The sequence below is a fragment of the Desmodus rotundus genome, chromosome 3 (assembly GCF_022682495.2).
Source record: "Desmodus rotundus isolate HL8 chromosome 3, HLdesRot8A.1, whole genome shotgun sequence".
NCBI classification, from domain to species: Eukaryota; Metazoa; Chordata; class Mammalia; order Chiroptera; family Phyllostomidae; genus Desmodus; species Desmodus rotundus.
This window is the reverse complement of record NC_071389.1, coordinates 169,299,245-169,320,471: the sequence shown is the minus strand read 5'-3', so window position 1 is coordinate 169,320,471 and position 21,227 is coordinate 169,299,245. Positions and strand designations below refer to the sequence as shown.

At 34.9% G+C, this 21,227-nt stretch overlaps 1 protein-coding gene across 21 annotated transcripts in view; it reads right to left on the bottom strand.

Annotated features, from left to right (window-relative positions):
- SOX5 (SRY-box transcription factor 5) overlaps nucleotides 1-21,227 on the bottom strand; it is a 908,025-nt gene that overhangs the window by 316,078 nt on the left and 570,720 nt on the right. For 13 of the 21 annotated variants that reach the window (XM_053921733.1, XM_024575365.3, XM_053921734.1 and 10 more), the window contains one exon: nucleotides 4,052-4,283. In XM_053921733.1, the coding sequence (XP_053777708.1) occupies nucleotides 4,052-4,283 (232 nt within the window). Of the gene's footprint in view, nucleotides 1-4,051; nucleotides 4,284-14,527; nucleotides 14,765-21,227 lie in introns of those variants that run through there. The other 8 variants (XM_071221065.1, XM_053921739.1, XM_053921737.2 and 5 more) reach the window with 7 other exon arrangements.

The window sequence follows — 21,227 nt, the reverse complement described above, 5'->3', positions numbered from 1 at the left end:
ATTGCTTGGCGAGATTTTAAGTGCTTCACAGAAGGAACCAACATTCTTTTTCATACATACACCTATCTGCATCTCAGTCTTGTATTGATTAAAAATCCAACAGTACTTTATAAATACATGTGTATAATCCACTTAATACAGTTCATCTATAGTGCACTCTGAATAGTAGTAAAACCTTCCAAGAATAGAAGGAGCCAGAGCACTCATATCAGTTACAACTGTTTCAGAGTTGCTCTTGGTTAGGACCTTAGTTTATTTCTCGAAAATACTAAGGTAACAAACACAAGTTCAGAAAGGAAGAATTGAATCCTTAGCTGACCCAATTCCAAATGCTAGTGCTTGCATACCCTGAATATGAACAAAGGGTCTGGACCCTAATTCCTCAAAGCTTTTATATGACAACAGTTATGAAGTATACAGAACTTAGATCTCAGGAAATATTTTCCAACTTAAAATTTATATTGAAAGTATGTCTCTATAACTTCAAGCCATTATTATAAAGATTACTCATCAGTTTTATTTTGTCTCTGAACTATGTGGGAAATAAAAAGGTAGACCTCTCAATATCTTTCTTTTTTATTTAAGAATATAGCATGAATGTCACATACAAGTTGGCAATGAAATCTAGAAAGCTGTTTTTCCCCCTAATTGAATGCTATGATACAAACACCATGAAACATTCTATTGTTTTCAGAGATATTGAATAGGAAAAGTATATAAAATGCATTTTTCTACTGAAATAAAAGGACATATTATGTGACTATGACAATTATCTAGTATCTAGGCAGAAATATAAAGTGTTTGCATTAGTAACAATTCTATAAAGATATTCGATCATTTTGATAAATGGGTAAAATGTCTTAATAAGCTTAACAGTTGAATATATCATAGCTATTATACTTTCTGCTTTTGGAATATACTACATTAGTAGATTCTTTTTGAGTTTTAAAATTTCTAGAAAATCAGCATATTCACCATGAAAAGTGTCTTAGCTTTGCCCCAAACATACATTTAACCATTCATATAAACCCTGCCACTTAATGAGTAATCACGAATTAGTTATCCATTACATGCTGGGTCTCAGAAATACAAATATAGATGACTGCGCTTTTAAGGTGTACATGGGAAAGTAGACATGTCAACACGCAAATTTAATATAGGCCATTGGAAAAGTCATGAGCAAGTGCCATAGATAAAAGAATTACACAGCAACCATTCCACCTTGGGAGGTCAATGAAAACATCTAAGAAGAAGCAATTTCTGAACCCAGTCTTCTGTGAGATAGAAGATAATCACTGGGAAGGTAAAACATGAAAAGAGAGTTTTCCAGTAGAACGAATAAAGCTGTGTCATTCGAGGTCACTTGGTGTGTTTATGTATACTTTTCAAATGTCCGGCATGACTGGAGCACTGGTCCCACGACAGGATGTGGCAGGAGAGGACAGTAAAGCCATAATTCAATGCTTGTCTTTATAGGATTTAATGCTAAGATAAAGAGTTTTACACTAATTCCCGTAAGCACCAAGGACACATTAGATTGCAAAGTGGGGTAAATAAGCTAACTCATTTCTCAGGGAAACAAGTCTTTTGGAAGTTGAAGGAAAGACTGGAAAGAAAAGAAACTGAAAACTTGAGATGACATAGGAGACTCTTCCAACTGCCTACTCAAGAGACGAAAAGCTGGTGGAATCAAGAAACATTTGAGGAGGAAACAAATTTAGAAACCAATTAGACATACAGTAAGAGAAAACTGTCAGTTGTGATGTCAGTAAAATGAAGTTAAATCATTTGTATTCAAACCGTTTTAACTTCTAGAACAGCAGATCTTAACCTATTTGGGTTACAGATCTACTTGAAAATCTGATGAACACCATATTCCTACTCACACATGTGCACATACAGAATTCTCCATTCATTTTCAGATCCATACACCCTGGCTAAAAACTTCTCCTCTCGACGAAGTTGTTTGAGGAAGGAGTTGTGTCTGATTTGAATCTCTTTCCATAGTACTCCACAAAAAACTTGGTACGAAGCAGGCCGTTTACAGTTTTATTTAGTGAAACTGAATACTCCATTACAAACTGAATGGTTTCATTTTCACTACATTCTGCATCACAGAATTCCTTCCTATCAACTACAGTATGTAATTTAATATGCCTTTCTCTTACCCATCCTTGAGTATACTTAAAATAATCTCGCCTTTATCTTTGTGGTTTTCTTCTAATCATAACTATTTATATCCACACCTTCAAACTTGCCTTTATCTTTATGGTAATATCTCCAGAAAACCAAACCAAGAAGCACTCTCAATAGGGCATTCCCTGAGGGAAAGCAGGGGCAAACATATTGAGAGGAAAAAGGCATTAGCAGGGATGCAATGTCAAACGAAGGGTCCGACATCACCTCCCTCCCGGTGGACCGCGCACTAACATCTTCCAAGTTCTCTTCCCAGTTTCTCCTCTGTGAGAGGAGGCCAAAGGGTCATGTCATTGCACACAACTAACATAAACTCACAGTAGATGGAGAAGGGGGAAATTATGGACAGTATGACTTAACTTACCAAATAAAATATGCCTGTGCTCTTGGGAAGAGCTTATAATATACGTAAGCATGGACTCTAAAACTAGACTGCCTGGGTAAAACCTTGGTTCTCCCACTTATTAACTATGACCTGGAATAAGTTATTTAATCTCCTTGTGCCTCAGTTCCTTCCCCTATAAAATGGGATTAATAATAACACCTCAATGAAATACTGTGATGATTAAAGGAGTTAATATTTGTAATATGCTTAAATCTATATAAGTGCTATATATGTGTTAGCTAAAACATTTTTCTTGGTAGAAAAATCTTGCACACAGTTAAATGCCCATAGAAATTTTTATCTATAAGGCTTAAAATGTTGAATGAGAGTATTTCAATCTAATGTGACTATCAAAGATGACTGTCTATTTCACAGCTATTAGGGGATATCTGATTCTTCTTGTGGATTTAACGCCACATGCATTTAGGCAATAACATCAACAAGTGCGCCTATCTCAGTACTATGCACATTGTGATGCATAATAATTTCCTAGAGAAAGCAAAAAAAAGTATTTAACAGAATCAGAGCTGTCTTTAAAGATATGAGCATGTGTGATGAAACATTTTTGTTGGTGTAATCTGGTTCACATTAATGGCACTGCCATTCCTGAAGGTGGAGAGGAGGAGAGGTTGCAAAAATGTGACATTCACCCTAGTAGCCAGGTGGAAAACGCAAGGGTGGCTCTGCGGGCAGCTAGTGCCCTGCCACCTTGCCAACAAGTAGATCCCATGTATTTGTGTTTCGCGACGGGCCTAAAGGCCTTATTAGTGTATCTGCTGTCTATGCTTCTGCCGAAGATGCAATGTTGCCTTCTTTCCTCTCATCTGTGAAACCACAGTTTCCCAGTGATCCACACCCCAGGATGAGAAGCCAGATAAATTATTCTGAGTTTCAAATTCTGGAATAGGATGCACCAGGGAATTACTGAATTATCAAAACAACAGCATGAATGGGGCTGAATTAGAAATTAGTGTGGTCACATTAAAAACTATAGTCTCTACGAAACATGTACTTTTATAATAATGCCAGTGCTTTAAGAAATACTGGAGCCCAATCTGGGCAAATAAAAAAAGTTGGAAAAAAAAAAGATTTATTATGGTACAAATCTGCAAAGTATGTTGTACCTCTATCTGGAAGAGGCTTTTACTAGAAATGGTACGACATCTAACTTTTCTGCTGACTAATTTTAAATATGTTACCCTGAAATCATTCTTATATTTACATGTTTTCCCTCAAATTAAATCATAAGTATCTCAAAAGCAGAATTTTGAAAAACAAAAGATAGCATATCTTTTACTACCTACTGAAATCAATGTACTTATAAAGCATTCTAAGATGGTAAGAATGAATCTTGTGTATGGCTATTAAGTAGATGATAGTTGTAAAGCAAAGGACTGAAGCCAAACTGTTATTAGAAGACTAGACTGGTCGAAAAGTGAGTGTAGGCACAATAGTCCATGAGAAACCTACCATTGTATTGTGCTGAGAAGTGGGAGTCCTATGGCCACAAGTCTCTTGCGTCAGCAGAGAAACTGGCTGAAATTCCTCAGAGTGAGGCTTGTTGGGAAAACTCACATGCAAGGGAAGGTGAAAGGCTGGGAGCCCGTCACTCTCCTCTTCTTCCACTTTCTGTCTGCTTGTCACCATGGCTACCTCTCCATCTGCTTCCCCATACGGAGAGGCTGGTCGCTTGGAAGACATCCTGGAAGGAACAAAAGAGGAGAAAATAATGAAACCTCCACATAAATCCTTAATGCCGTCATTGTGTGGTTAGGGGCCATTGTAACAGAAATGCCTTTCTGGGCTGGCAGAGAGCAGGAAACCATCCAAACACCACTGCAAAGCACACACAGTCAGAAACAATGGCCAAGCAGGTAGCAACAGAACAGTGCTTGTTTGTTGGGAGAATAATACACTAATATAGCACTCTCTTGTATTCTGGCTCCTTAAACAAGGGAATTCACCTAAGAATACTGCATAATGAAAGACCATTCTGGTTTAAAGAAAAGAAAAATACCCGTCTAGTTTTACACTTTGATAGACCTTATTGAAAACAGAACATCTATGAATAGCAAATACAGTTGGGAGTTAAAAGAAGGGAAATAACTAAACCATGTTTCATCAAAAGTAGACAAAATAAATAAATGATTGTCATCATAAAAGTTTGCATTTAATTTAAAGTAAGATTATTATGAAATGCAGGTATTGGTTATATGTAAACCTCAGAACACATGATAGACAAAAAGTTTGATATTTGTTTAAAGCTTAAGAATTAAATAAATTTGATAATTACTGTACATCTTGAAACATTTGAGAATTTTTCTTCCCTCAAATTCTAAATCACCCAATTGAGGCATTTAGTTCTAATATCAAATTTGCAGAATAGTATTAAGAGGTGAGAAGATAAAAATATTGTAATATTATTTCTATAATTCTATGACAGATTTTGATATGACATCAGACTTATTTACTCAGATACCTAAGTAAAAGAAAAAACAATCAAATAAGGATGTTTTGTTTGGGTAAGCTAATACCTATATGACAATGCAGTTAGCTAACTGAACAAAATTAAATATTTTTGTAATTACATCTGATTGAGAATATAATCAGAGGTAAAAATATGTGGCAAATATTTTAAAATAGATTTCCTTTTTCCTTCATTAAAAGTTTTACAGACATGTATATAGTTAAAATTTTTAATAAAAAATAAACTCTTCTTTTCACAACTTGATCTGACCTTGAAAAATCTATGCTTTGTTCAACAAACAAAGAGTGTGAACAGAATCATCTATTCTTCTCCAGAAGACCGGGGTAGGAGGCCGGGTATTAACTGACTGCAATACCACTTCATATATTCCACTGGTTTTTACATTTAAAATATAATCCCCCAAAAAGAGATGTCTCTAATCTTTCTTGATTAATAGTATTCTTAGTGTCAGAAATTTCAAAAGAAAAGTAGTGGAGTACTGAGGACATTCTCTATTAAGAAATAATAGGACTGCAGAAAAAAATAAGATCGCTGGAAGCAGACAAACATGGATTAAAAAACTGATTCCACTACTTAGAAACAGTGAGACTTTCTCTCAATTTGCTCACCTTTAAAGTGAGATGTGATATCTACTTATAAAGCTTTTTGAGAATGAACTGCATACCATCTGAAAATGACTTGTAGAGCACTTATCACAGAGTAGATGCTCAATAAACAATACCTGTTGTTTACTTTAATACACATTTTAAACTACAGTATGACACACACCCTCATCTGAAAACAAAACCACATAACTCCATAATTAGGAAAGCGGATTTGTCTTTGAGGCGGACTTAAACTATAAAGTCAACATTAAACACAAAGGCTCCTAATAGAGAAATATCCATGGCCAGTCAGACTTGACAATGAACTGATCAAATGTACAGGCAAATGTTAAAGAAGATATGTTAACAGTAGAGATCTTGAACAGGTGAAGAACAGAGAAAGAAAAGGAAATGCTTGTGGCTCCCACGTAAGCACTGTCTAAAGAAGTAGACTGAGCCAACACATTTCAGGTACCCTTAACTATTTCTAATCTCATCACCAAGGTTTACTTCAAGTACATTCAAGTATGAAGAAAAGAAATTAGGGGCTGGAGTTAACAGAATTAGAATAATCTTAGTCTCATTGGCAACATCACCTCGGTATGTTAACTTATACACACTAACTCTGAACACTGGGGGCATTTAACTTGCGCTGTCCTGCTTCCAGGCTCTCCAAGCAAATTTCTGATTCCCATATTTAAAAAAATGGGCTGACAGAACAGATTTAACGTATTTTAAGGTCTTTGTGATTTATAAGAATAAATCAATAGAGGAACTTTTAATTATTTCTTGGTTTCGGATGCAGCATGACTTCAAGGAGATTTCACCTTTTGTGCGGGCATTGTCATTCTTGCTGGAATTACTAATTGGTATTCTGGTGTCTGCCTCAGTGTTACGTATAGTCTCCTACTGTCTGGAAACTCCAGGCTATTGGCAAGAGCCGGTCTCCAGGTGATCAAAGCAGAAAGCTGGGTCGTCTAGCCTTTTCTAAGTTAACACACAATTCTATGACTTTCAGAAGGTATAGGCTTTTGCTGGCCTCTACATTATAAATATAATTATCAAATATTTATAATAAATACAGTTATCCATAATAATTATGAGAAGTGAAAGCCCAAAAGTAGTTATTAGGCAGACAATTATCATTACTCTTCTCAAAACTTGTAGTCATTTCAATACCTAAATTATTTTTACATACAACTGGATAAACATTCTATATAAATATTTATATCTATATAAATACATGTAAAGTTTTATATAAATAAATGTTTCTACGAAGCAAAAATGACAAAGTCCAAAACATTGAAAATGAAGAAATTATGGTGCTAGAAGGCAACTGATCCTGAAATATGATGTATTTCATATTTATTTTGATTCTATTTTCAGAGACCTATAATTTCTTAGTGTGTTGAATTTAAGAGTATTTTTTTACAATTAAGGTAAAAGATTTCTTAAAGAGTTTTAAATTAATACAATAAAATGGCCATAGTTATAGTTCAATAATAGGCTACTAATTTAAAAAAAATAAAATACTTAAATTATGTACAGAGATATCAATCTGCACTGCTTCTAGACATATTGATAACAAAATTACCAGTAACTTTAGATTCTTAAATTTTTGTTCATCTACTAATGGGTTTCATTTTGGACAGAGAAGAGCCTCATTCATTTCTAAAGATGGTAAGAAAGCACTGCAAGTTCCCATGTGTTTCCTATGTGGGATGTGTAGGGTTCCAATTCTTGCAGCTGAAGCTATAGGGATGTGACGCAGTGAAGGGGTACGTGGAAACGATTTAAGGATCTAGGCTGCGGTATGCTCTTATGTATTAATTCAGAGATGATTATTGTTATTACTGTGCTAGGTGCTAGACATATCAATAAACAAAACTCAGACTTCAAAGAAACCAACATCAGGCAGATAAATATAATCCAGTGTGAAACTAACTAGTGGAGCTAAAATGACAATAGTAATTTTTAACTAAGTTTTGTGTGTGGACAAGAAAATCTTAAAAGATCTCTTGTTTAATTCCAGGGCAAAAGGGAATTTCAAATCATTAACAATTGACTGACCACTGCCTATGAATAAGACGTTTATCTATTGAGAATTAAAACATGTAATTCAGGCTCTCTGCTTTAACAAGTTTATGAACCCACTGACAAGATTTTAAATAATCCTGAAAGCAGTTCTAGTTAAGGGTAAGATGACATTACAGCCAACAGCCTGAGGGCTTCCTGAAGCCTCCAGCATCCTGGAATGCTTCAGGGAATGGCTGACCAGCTTGGGTTTTGAGGAAAGAGAGGACAAATTGGAAGCTTTGAGATAAAACGAAGAGGGAATTTCACCTAGGAAGTAATGAAAAAAGCAAAGATGCATAGAGCATTTTAGAAAGCACAATATAAATTTGTTTCAAGTTTACTTTAAAAAGGGGGAAATTGAGGAATATGGACAAAATCCCCTCTCTAGTCTACAACATTCCTACAGTTGCTAAGTTACCTAAATGGAATAGATAAGAAATGGCCTCCCTTATTAGGAGTAACTTGCTTTTACAAGGAGGTGCTTTTTCTTTACTTGTCCCTGTAGCAATCTGCATAATCAGGCTACTCTAGTCCATATGTGAAAGTAATTTTAAAGCTACTGGAGTCCTCTGCTATTGGCTACAGGCTTGCTATGTGCACAATAATCACTCTAACCAGGAGGTGCTCAATTGTATTTAGACATGGGTAGCAAACTGAGGAGTAGGGTAAAGGGTGTGGGACTGCAACAGAAAACCAAACCAGTGGTTTTCAACCTTGGCTGCACATCGGACTTACATGGAGACGTTTAAAAAACACAGTTGCTTGGGTCATACTCCTTGACATTCTGTCATTATTGGTCTTTGAGTGCACGCAGGGTTATCAGAATTTTTTGAAGCTTTTAGGTTTTACTAACGCACAGTCAAGTTTGCAAATCATTTGCTTCAGTCAGAATAATGCCCCTCACCCAAGATGCCCAAATCCTAATCCCTGAAACCTGTGAATATGTTACCTTACAAGGCAGAAAGAGGCTTTTTGCTGATGTGATCAGTTTAAGGATCTTGCAATGAGATGATTCTGGATATTCTGGGTGGGCCCACAGCAATCACAGAGGTCTTTACAAGAGGGGAAAGCAGGAGGGTCATACAGTCAGAGACATTGAAAGATATGAGAGGCTTGCTGTGAAAATAGATGATGGGGCCATTCACCAAAGGCTGCAGGTGGCCTTCAGAGGCTAGAAAAGGCAAAGAAACAGATTCTTTCTAGAGCCTCTAGGCAGGAGCCCTGCCAACACCTTGATTGTAAGACTTCTGAGCTCCTGAACTATTTGTATTGTCAAAGTCATTAAAGTTGCGATAGCTTGCTACAACAGCACCAGAAAACTAACGCACCACTCACCTAAATGTATCTCTTTCGAGGTTCATATTTTTTTTCCAATCTGAAATCCTCCTAGCTCAGATATGCACCTGCCTGTTCCTCACTTTATTTAGCTTTCTCACCAACATCATTTCCCAGTAAGGCCTCCCATGCTTATTCCCCGTGAACCAGCACCTCCTCCCTCTATTGCTCTTTACTCTCTACTTTGTTCACAGCTCTTATCACTACCTGAAAATTTTCATATTTATTTCTTTGTTTCTTATCTTTCTCTACCACTATAAGATACAAGACGGTAGATTTCATTTTTGTTCACTGCTACTTACCCAGTACTTAGAATTGTTTCTGAAAAGAGTAATGTTTAAATAAATATCTGTCACATGACAGTTACTAAATAAAACCAGCAACTCCCTCACTATTCTCCATGACTAGGGTAACTAACATCTAGTCTTACAGGACAAGTATACACAATGGTTTTATATTGTCAGAGAAAAAAGGAAATGTAGCTCAGGGATCCCATAGCCTTTTTAAAAAATAGTTTCCATGGAAGTGAATTGGTAAACTGTATTTAATTATATTTTTAAGGTATTATAAAAAAATCTTATAGTTCTTTCTAAAGTGGTAAAAGACTATAAAAGTGAGATAACTGTAAAAATGCTGCATAATTAATTATTAATAGACCTATTATTGAGGAATCATCTACTATTACTTTAAACTTAACTCTATCTGCTTAGGATATGTTCTTTGCTTTAATTATTTTGGAAAGTGACAGGCACAAAGTCTAAGAATTGGTATATGAAACAAACAAAACGGAAGACTCAGAATAATAATTGCTTTTCTTTTATACAGGTGGATCTTTAAAGTTTCTTTCTTTCTCTAATTTTTTCAAAACTTTAACTGGTTAATTCCGAGATAAAGTACTAGCAAGCAGTGCCTTCTACTGGTTATTCTTTTGGCATGTTAGTATTTCTTTTAAGGTTTGCAGTTTTGTATAAAAAGTGGGAAAAAAACTATAAAGAACCAACTCAAATTTTCACTGTTCTACAGAGTGTGGAGACCGTGAAGTCACCACAGTCGAGGTGACTTCGCCCCACCTCAAGCTACACCAACTCTTCTAATTGCCCACATGAAAAACAACATCAGTGTAACCTGGGACATTTATTCAATAGTTCATTTTTCCTTCTCTACTTATTAGTATATACAGTATCTAAAGTTAAACACAAGTACTTGGAAAGCAAGAATGTTATATTTTAATTTCTTAAAGTTACCATGACACTTAAAATGTCTTGCATTTAGTAAGATTTTAGTAAGTACAGGTCTATTTTTTACCACTTCACCTGGTCTTTCTAAGATTAATGCTAAGTTTATAACTGACTACATGATAAAGGTCTTTCCCATTGCTCTGTATTTTTTCCCTAAGTAGTCTAATCCTCTATGCTGAATGAGATACAATTAATTATATGGCAGCACAATCCCTAGCACATGGTTGGCCACTCACCGTAGTTTTCTATAAATAAGTGGATGAATTGAATGAGTGTTTACTTTGTGCTCGGCAAATTACCTTTGCGTTATGAGGAAACAGATGATTTAGATATGAAGCCCCTTCTGCTTCCCCCTTAAAGCAGTACAGTTTAGATGAAAATAGATAGAACTATACCCACTCATCCATTCATTCATTAATGGAAAATAAATAATGAAAGAAAATGTACTGAAAGACTACCTTATGCCTTTAGGTAGCAACATAATTATGAAATCAATGAAGAGTATTTTAAGGTAAATTACTTCTTATAAATATTAGTACTATAATAGAGAGACACCATCTTGCTAAAATAATGAGAGAATACTACAAATTACGAGAATTCAACAGGCTGATAAAAAGTGGATTAGACGTCAATAGAGAGAGAAGAGGAGAAATTACAGAGAGGAGAAATGACATCAGCAAATAAAAACATATATAAAGCTATGGGACCGTGAGCAGGATAGTTTGGTTAAAGCAGTAGATTCTAGGATGAGCAAATGCACCTACTAATGAAAGGTAGTGAGCATAAGATCATGATTTTTGTTAAATCCTATCAGGTTTGAATGTCTAAACAAAAATTAGAACTCGGTCCTAAAGGCAGTAGGGAACTGGTGATGGCTTGTAAGTCACATAATAATATAATCAAACTTGTATTTTAGAAAGAAAATTTCTTTGAGATTAGTAGATGATAGAAGGTTTAAGGTGGGAAGCATAGGTGGAGAACAATGTGGTGAGATATTTCAAAGATAAAGAGATGACTTGAATGTCTAATTTAGAGAATACTGCTATGTAGATAAATACATGAATTAGAAAGAACGACTAATTTGTAGGGAAATAAGTTCAGTTTAGAAGTAAATCTTTGTTCAATGCAGGATTAAAAAAAAGAAATCGCACATAATCAGAAAATGCAGGATTTCTGTGGAAGGAACCAAGGCTATGAAGTCTTTCACACACAAGTAGAGGGTTAACCTCTGACTGAAATTATTTCTCATTGACTTGTTCCATAATGCCGAGTCAGCGTTTTTATTCTTCTTCTTTTATAAAATAGAAAACTGAGTCATAAAGTGGTTAAATACTTTTCATTGTTGTAGTACTCAATCTTAGCGCTATCATAGATAGCAGTTAAGAGCAGAATTGTCTCTCCCAGGGAAAAATAAGGAGAAAATAGAGCAAAGAAGAGAATAATCTGAATCTTGCAGTCCATCCTAGTTTGGGAGACCAGTGTATAAAAAGGATTGAGCAAACAAGACAGATAAAGAAAAGTCAAAATGATAAGCAAAGCAGCTTAATTATTCTCTAAACAATTCTAGAAAACTAAACATTCTGAGTATGAACGTTAAAATGCTGGATCATGGCATTTATTTAATTTAGCACAAATGAACAGGTTTTGATTCAAATGAATGAAACAACCAACACTTCTATGTGATTTATTAACGTAGAATTACACAAACTCAGCACGTCATTTTATAAAGAAAAATCAACTTCATTACCTTTAACTATGAATTTCAATTGTTATTCATATCTTATAGTTTGTTATTTTTCTTTATAACATGTTTTGACTATCTTCATTTTCCTACAAGTTCAGAGTCAGCTTTGTGTTTACCCTGTGAACACTCTATGTATATTTTATAACCAAATCTGTCATATATAATGTTCAAAAGCTTTTTAAATAGAAAATTGATTTGTGATACATTTTTCTTCTCTTTTCTCTAAATCCTCTTTGCCATCAATTTCTGATATAGAATATGCCAATCTCTATACTTCTCTCCCTGTTGCTTCCCACGTACAATGACTGCATTCATTATACTGTTATTTAGAGGCATCAACAAGTTCATCAGATCTTGGCACATACTATAAATGGAAGTAGAAACACAGATTTCATATAAATACAAAAACAGGTAACAGAGAATGATAAATAAGACTAGTCTCCCTCTTAAAACTTACTATACTTTTTACCAGAGCAGACCCTTATTTCTGCTAGTATTTATAAACAAAACTTACCATAACACTGAAGTCTAAAAATAGAAGTAATTTTTGAGCTATAGCTACTTAGGAAGAAATGTATTATTTTGGTCTCAAATGCAACTTGAATTTAGATAAAAAATGTAATAAAAATTACAAAAGCTTAAACTGCATTTAAAACGATGTTAATTAAAAATGTAGTCACTAAGAGTTTTGTCAAGGCTGTTGCTTGTGTTTACCTCATCATATGATTTGATTCTGAGATGGTCTCTACACTGAAGTTATGTGGTCCATTACTTTTCCTTTTCTCTGATAAGAATAGCATCACTTTTAACTTGTACACCACCTGTTTGCCCCTCTATTTGCTCACATCTCTGCTCTTACCAAATAGCTCTCTCCAGAACTGTCCAAACAACCAAAGAGTCAGAACATAGAGGGAAGAATTAAGAAGGAGAAAAAATTAAAAGGTACAGGATTCTCCTCAGAATATGTAGAAAATGAAAAGAAAAAAAGCAGAAGTGAAAGAGTGATAAGGAATGACTCAAAAAGAGAACTGAATTCTTGTCAGTACCTGAAAGAAATGAGTGCATCTTTATTAGTTGGATACAGGATATTTCAGGAGTGCTTGAATAATGTAACCAAAGTACACAATAAAATTAACTTTATAGTGTCCATTCGTTTTTGTTTTCTACTCAAGGGAGACAAGTACCAAAGGTAAGCATTTATAAATAGTTTATGATAGTAAACTTCCATCTTATAATGATTCGGAATTCAGTTTTATTCTTTTTCTACTTTCTTGTCTTACTGTTTTACTAATAATCGTAAGTTATAACTTATTCCAATGTTAAAACATGTGTTACTGGATGAAGACCCACAAAACTTCTATAAATAACAAGATTGCTTTATATGAGCAACCTCATCACTGGGCTCTAAAGCCCAGACTTATCTAAATAAATGCATCTGCCAGCTAAAAATTTGGATGTTTATGTTATATGGTATTATTTAAAAATTAATCCATGCTTGCTAAAGGCTTAAGACAATACTATGCATGATATATATAATGATATAAAAATTATTAAATTTAATTAAACTCATCCCATAGTATTCTACTTAGAAAATATAGAATTAATTATGAGTCTGACAAGCTGAAGGAAAACTAGTTAGGGGAACTTTCATAGTGAATACAAAGTCACTTTTATAAAGAGAAGAGCTATTAAGCATTTTTACAGAATGCTAGATTATTTTGAAAAATTATCAAAAATTTTCTCATGATTTGCAATACAAGGCAATGGCAATAAGCACTCTCTACTGAAAAATAATCTAATTTTATTTGACTCACTTAATAATTGTTATAATTTTATTTTCTTATCTCAAACACTTATTTGTGAACTATTAAATATTTGATTACACAATCTTTTTAATCACCAAATACACTAACTTCAATTAAATCTATAGAAAACAACATAAATAAGATTTTTAAATATTGAAGAGAAATTTCTTTTAAGTTATAAATAAATGACAAAATGCATACATTTAGAAGAAAAAATAAAAGTTATAAAATACCAATTTGCTGCAAATTATTTAATCTGTGTATTGTTATGAATTTGTCACTAATCAAAAACAAACAAACAAAATAACATTTAACCTTGAGCCATCTACAGGTTAAAAAATGTCAAAGTCCTTTTGTTCCGATTATTTATAAATTACTTTGAATGATCTAGCATTAAGATTTGTGGTTCTAAAAACTTGTAATTATAGTTAGAGAAGGTATACTTTTTAAGGAAATAAAAAGCTTTTTCCATTTGAGCCTGGGTTTTGCCTTTCTGACAGCTCTAAGTCCACAGGATGTGGAGGGATGATTTAAATTTTACATCAAAATTGTGACTGCACTAGACTTTTTTCTCCCTTCTCAAGGGAGGCATTGTTCTTGCCTTTCCATAACCAGGCATGACAGCGCCAGACTGGAGTCATACGGCTGGTCTCTGAGTCAGCGTGAAAGTGCTCACCTCCTGAGTTTCCCCAGATGCTCGGCTCCTTGTAAGTCTGAAAGCTGAGCACTGAGTAGCCACATACTCCAGTCCTGGGACAGACAGAGAATTGGAGGGGGAAACCTAGAGATTAGCAAAAACTGTGTCTTCCAGTGCACACTGTACAACTCTATTAATAACAATAAGAAGAAACAACAACAAAAACCCATACATTGAATAGGAGTACCATTTATCTAGACCAAAAATTGGGACAATTTGTTAACAAGTATTGCATGCTTCTGAGTTAAAGAAATAAAGTTAAAAAATCAGAAGCCTTTTGGATGTTTCTCAGACATGTGGTTGCCACATGTATAAATTTCAGGTTAAAGACAACTGGATAGAAGAGTGAAAGAATATTGTATGAAATGCGTATCAATTCTCAAGATCTCTACAAAGGTAATTTTAAGAACTGTCTGTAGAATCCCTGCAAAGGAATAATCTTTACTGCTGTCTATCAGAACAATTGCTAGTGAATCAGGGACTCAATTTCTGTTGTTCTCTCCTTGAATAAAGCTCACTGGGTAATTTGAGAGTATCCATGTCTTGTGTATATGTGCAATCCTATGTGTGTGTATGTGTGTGGGGGGGGTGAGAGAGAGAGAGAGAGAAGGGGGAAGAGGAGGGTGAGCAGGAGGAGGAAGGCAGAGAAGACTTTTACTGCATAATGATATGTTAATGGGAATTAATACTCTCTTTTTATACAACCATGTTATTAAGAATTGGACATCACCATTTTAATTTAATCCTAATCATATCCTAACATTCTTTATTTACAATAAAATTTAAACTATTTGGTTGGAAGTTTTCGGTATTTTAAAGGGAAAAATAAAGAAGTAGAAACAAACTCTTTTTCAGTTTGTTAACCCATATACAACATAAAAGAAAAACAACCTAAAGGAAATGTAATATGTAACCATTACTATCATAGTGAGTAATATTAACCTGTAACTTTTTCTTTCTGAAATAATGCCACTCATTTTTTTCATATTATCTGCATGAGGATATGTGCATATCTACATATGTTCCCATGTTCACACATATGTGGACATGTTTATAATAACCTATAAAAACAGTTCACCAGTTTCTTCATATTTATAGTGAAAGAATATGTATTTTCACTCAAATATCACTGGTCAAATGAAATGCATATGCAAAAAAATAAACAGTTTTTAAGCAAGAAAGAACATCTATTTAGGTTTAATGATATTGACCCCTCTGTAAAAATATGATTTCACTAATTTTAATGACTTTGTCATTTTGACTCTCCCAAGAGATTCTCCCTTTGGCAGAACCACAAACAGGATATAAAATTTTATTTTCCAAATTACCCTGAAGTACTTATTTTGAGTCTCTTCCCTATCTTCTTATCTGAGCATCCTCTGAAAAGCCCACCCCCCACCCTTGCTCTCTCTCCCTTCTCACATTACTGGCTAAGTCTAAATAAATAGCAAATTGTTCCATAATCAAAAGTGACTTATTCTTAGCATGGTGTATGCCTTGAAATAAAATCTGTGGCATGTTTAATTTATTTAGGATCTAATAACGATGACAAAAATAATTAAGTAACCAGTCTCGTTTTAATTTCTTTTGTTTTCAAAGGTCATTGTGAAATCAAGCAAGTTAAGCCTTCAAAAGTAAACCTCTAGAGAATGGTGTGCTGTTTTTTTTCCCCTAGCAGAAATGAGAAAGGAGGCTCACAACTAAAAGCAATACTGAACATCAATGTCAGATTTGTTGGGAATGACTAAGTAGTTCAATGAAGAAAAATATTATGACCCCTACCCTTTCTGGAATCAAAATAACCCTGGCAAGGAAAAGTTTACGCTTTGCTAAATTCAGGCCAAAGTTAGGGGACTCGCTCTTCCTTTCCAGCCCCATACACACTTGGGTGCAGTCTGTTTCTACAACAGCTGGTGAAATATGAACAAAGTAAAAAATATTTATGTTATATTCAAAATAGACTGCAAAGAACATATATACCGTGTACAAAGCTTTCCTAGGACAACAGCTTCTGATGGGCAAGTTAGGCACACTAGGCAAAGGCACATTTCTGAACTTCCCGGCAAAATGAAGAATTTGCCATTATAATCATGAAAAGTCCAAAAGTAAGGGTGCAGTGCCAAAGACGATGAGCATCTATCAACCCAAACTCCAAAACAGCGGGATGCAGCCCGGGTTGATGTTACGAGAATGCTGAGTCTCTTCATTGGTTCCTTTCATGCCAAAGCTTCTTTGCTTGGATGAATATGAATTAAATCCATAAGCTTTCTTATTTTTCTAGCTTGACCTCTAAACTCATTTTACGTCTTAACTGTTTATCTTCTTCCCCCATTAATCTTTCTGGTTTTAGCACATTCTCTGTTGTTTTTAAAGGGGAAAAAAACCTTTAAAAGCATGGTTCATACTGCCACTGTGGACAAGTCAGGAATGTTAGCTCTTCTCTATAAATGGGTACAAACTATTTATTCAGTAGTGACTTAAAGGCTATCAGTTCCCCGCCTGTGAAATAAAAATTCAATGATATGGCTGGCATATTTTGTAGAGAAAAAAATCATCAAACTCTTATGAAGGTATGACACGTGTAAAAGCACAAAATGATCTCAGTGCAGGGTTCACATGGGAGTTCAAACAGGGCTGACAGTAGTGTCACCATCAAATTTCCATTTAAAAATGTTTTTAAGTATGTCACCTAGACAAACTTTTTTTAAACAAATACTTTTCCTATTTGCTTTCTCTTTTCAAACAGTTCTATGGCTAAGCACACACAATGTAGATGTTCCTTAAAATACTATATCACTACAATAGGAATGTCTAATTTATTGTAATTTCAGTCAGTAATATGGCTGAGTTCTTCCCTGTTTTGTTCATTAAAATATAGCTGATAAGAAATTTCACTGGTTAACACAATGAATTTACCCATATCACCATGAAGTCTGTCAGTAGAAAACCTAAGAATTTTAAAGATGTTCATTTTACAAATCTATAAAAGAAGAACTAATCAACCAAAAGCAAAACTTTAAAGGTGAAATCTTGCACTCAATAGAGTGTTTACCATTTAGTTTTATAGATCCTCTGCCATATTTTCTGCTGTTCTGTAGTATTTCCCCCAAAGCTTAACAAAGGCCCAGCTGTATAAACCAGTTCTGTCAAAAAACACAGTTAAGGGATGGATAAAACAGGGAGGGGTGTCTAACATGCTGACCACTGTCTGAGCTTATGAGGATAAAGGAGCCTTGATGGAGAAAAGTAATCATCCATTGCTGTTTTTTTTTTAAACCTCATTACCACATGCTAGAACATTTTTTTCCACTACCCAAACACCCCCATTCTGATCCCCCACAACTGAAAGACCTTTGTGTTCCAAAGGGGACAGAGTTCTCCCCTCCTCCCCTCTCCTTCTCTCTCACTCTCTCTTGGTGTCTCTCTCTCTCTCTCTCTCTCTCTCTCTCTCTCTCTCTCTCTCTCTTTCTCTCTGTCTCTTGTTATTCTGCTGTAGGCATGATCATTTAAAGGCTTCTTAAAATACTGGTTTCCTCTCCATTAAACCACCCATACCCAGTTCCCTAAAAACATTTTTAATGGCTATATATAACCATATTAGCCATTCATATAACTAAATATTATCAACAGCTTTGGATTGCAAGACAGTTACTTCTGCCAAGACTACAAGAGAACATACATTAGTTTAAAAGATAATAAAGCATATAAAATTGAAGTAGAATGAGTGCTGGACATTCTAAAGAATGTTTAGTGTAGAACACACATTTCAAAAGAATTGGCTATGAGCACACTCAGGATAGCCTACATGAGACATGTTTCTGAAGTTCGAAGGAAAGTTCAGATGGAGATAATTAATCCTTTCAAAATCATCTTCTCATGTGTCCAAGAACATCAAACCATAGAGATGATTTTCCAGAGTCTTAAATACTCATTTCCTATTTTCACGTTTGTCATTCTTATATACTACACTGGCATTATTTATAAAGGACTGAAGCCAAGTTGCACACAAAGAGAACTACCATAACTGCATTTAAAGAGTCAGGGAAGCATATGAAGTGTCCAAGGAAGTCCCTAGGCAAGAGCCACCAGAATGTATATGGAGAGAGCTGTATCATCTGTGAAGTTCTATTTCAGGGTGCCCTTTGAGGTTGGGACAAATACTTGTGTGTTATTAAAGCCTCTATTTACCCATAGATCGCAGCAGCTGCAATCACACTGTCTTCTTCACACTGTCTAGTCAATGACCGGAAGGAATTACCCTTTTCGAGATGGGGTAAATGTGATTCCTTTGGCAATCTGTACACTCTTCTATAAAATGTGTATTCATAATGCAAGGCATCGTTTTGTTTAGAATGAACTATGTTGCTTTCAGAGTTTATCTCTTTCCATATCCACACCTGGAGTAGGCCCTAGAGCAACAGGCACTCATATTTCTGCTTGCTTCATGTGGTATTCTGCTCTCAGAAGTAATGAAATAGTCTCCTTGCAATAAATACTTGGTCCTGATGAAACAAGCTGAGCATATCAAAGTGCATCAAAAACAATACCTGCCAATGTTGTATTCAAATCAAGTAAAATACAGAAAAATAATTGTATACTCCATATAGCAAAAGAGAGCAATGGTTAAACAGTCACTTCTTTACAATCATGAACTTATAACCTTGCCTTTCATTAATATACTTAGTAAACTCTCCAGAAATACTTGTGCATAATCTATTGAACAGTCACAAAATCCACCAAAATATTACTATAAAAAAGAAAACCGGTCCTGACCAGTGTAGCTGAGTTGATGGGGCATCATCTCGCAAAGTGAAAGGCCCTTGGTTCTTTCCCGGTCAGGTCACATGCCTGGGTTTTGGACTGTCTCCAGTAGGGACAAGAGCAAGAGAAACAACTGATGTTTCTCTCACCCATCGAAGGTTCTCTCCCTCTCTTTCACCCTTCCGTCCCCTCTTTCTAAAATTAAATAAATATAATCTTACAAAGAAACCCCACTAAAATTAGCACAATTCTATGACATCTTAAGCAAATTTATGATAATTTAAATGATTATTTTATGTAAAGCAAATTACTGCAATATATGTTTTTAAATGATTTTTCTCCAAAAATAAAAATATATTTATAACTTCTGTCACTTTTATTTAAATGTGAGCTTTTACTGAACATTGTTGTTAGATCTACACTAAGTAAATGTTCTTTTTGCTTCTAAATTTTTTTCATTAGGTTCTTTTTTTTCTTTTAGCACCCTCTTTGCAACATCCTCTTTTTGTGGAACCACGATACACAAATATTTAATGACGAAAACCACATACAGAATCACTCCTAATGCCCACATCAGCCAGATGATATCCTGTTCTCACATGATATCTTCACAGTGGTAGGCTATCAATTTTTACTTGGGTTTCTACTAATTTCTTCATTTAAATGCTTATAGAAGATACAATGTGTTATTACACTTCCAAAATAGTTCAGTCTGGAGTAGTTTGACCCAGCATTTTAGTTTTGTTAATACAGGGAAGATTTTGGGGAAGTAGCTTAACCTCCAATTTCTCTTGAGGAAACGTCTAAAGAAATCACAACCTTTGTAAACAATTTGTGGAATCATCTCCAAAATAATTACCTTGAGCCCAAAATTAAATCATTTCCTATCAAATCAACTACTGTTGGTGCTAGCTGTGTAATCAAGCCTTAAAAATTATAGTAGGGAAACAGAATGTATAACCTGACTGTGTTTTTAATTTTTTCTTAGTAGTTTGTCTACAAATACATATCCACCATAATAAAAGTAGGACATTGTCCTCACTTATTAACATTCTATAATATATTCTAAGATGCTTTAATAGTTTGAAGTGATTTAGGTCAAATCAACATAGGCTTATTAAATAAACATTTAGGTAAATATAGTAGCAACTGTTTCAATTTTATTTATTTTCTTTTTAAAAAATTTTTATTGTTATTCAATTACAGTTGTATGCCTTTTCTCCCCATCCCTCCACCCCACCCCAGCTGAACCCACCTCCCCCCCACCTCCACCCTCCCCCTTGATTCTGTCCATGTGTCCTTTATAGTAGTTCCTGTAATCCCGTCTCCTCACTGTCCCCTCCCCACTCCCCCCTGACCATTGTTAGATTGTTCTTAACTTCAATGTCTCTGGTTATATTTTGTTTCCTTTTTTCTTCTATTGATTATGTTCCAGTTAAAGGTGAGATCATATGGTATTTGTCCCTCACTGCCTGGCTTATTTCACTTAGCATAATGCTCTCCAGTTCCATCCATGATGTTGCAAAGGGTATAAGCTCCTTCTTTCTCTCTGCTGCGTAGAATTCCATTGTGTAAATATACCATAATTTTTGGATCCACTCGTTTGCTGAGGGGCACTTAGGTTGCTTCCAGTACTTGGTTATTGTAAATTGTGCTGCTATGAACATTGGGGTGCATAGGTTCTTTTGGATTGGTGTTTCAGAGTTCTTAGGGTATAATCCCAGCAGCGGAATTGCTGGGTCAAAGGGCAGTTCCATTTTTAGTTTTCTGAGGAAATTCCACACTGTTTTCCACAGTGGCCTCACCAGTTTGCATTCCCACCAACAGTGCACTAGGGTTCCCTTTTCTCCGCATCCTCTCCAACATTTGTTTGTGGATTTGTTTATGTTGGCCACTCTGACTGGCGTGAGATGATACC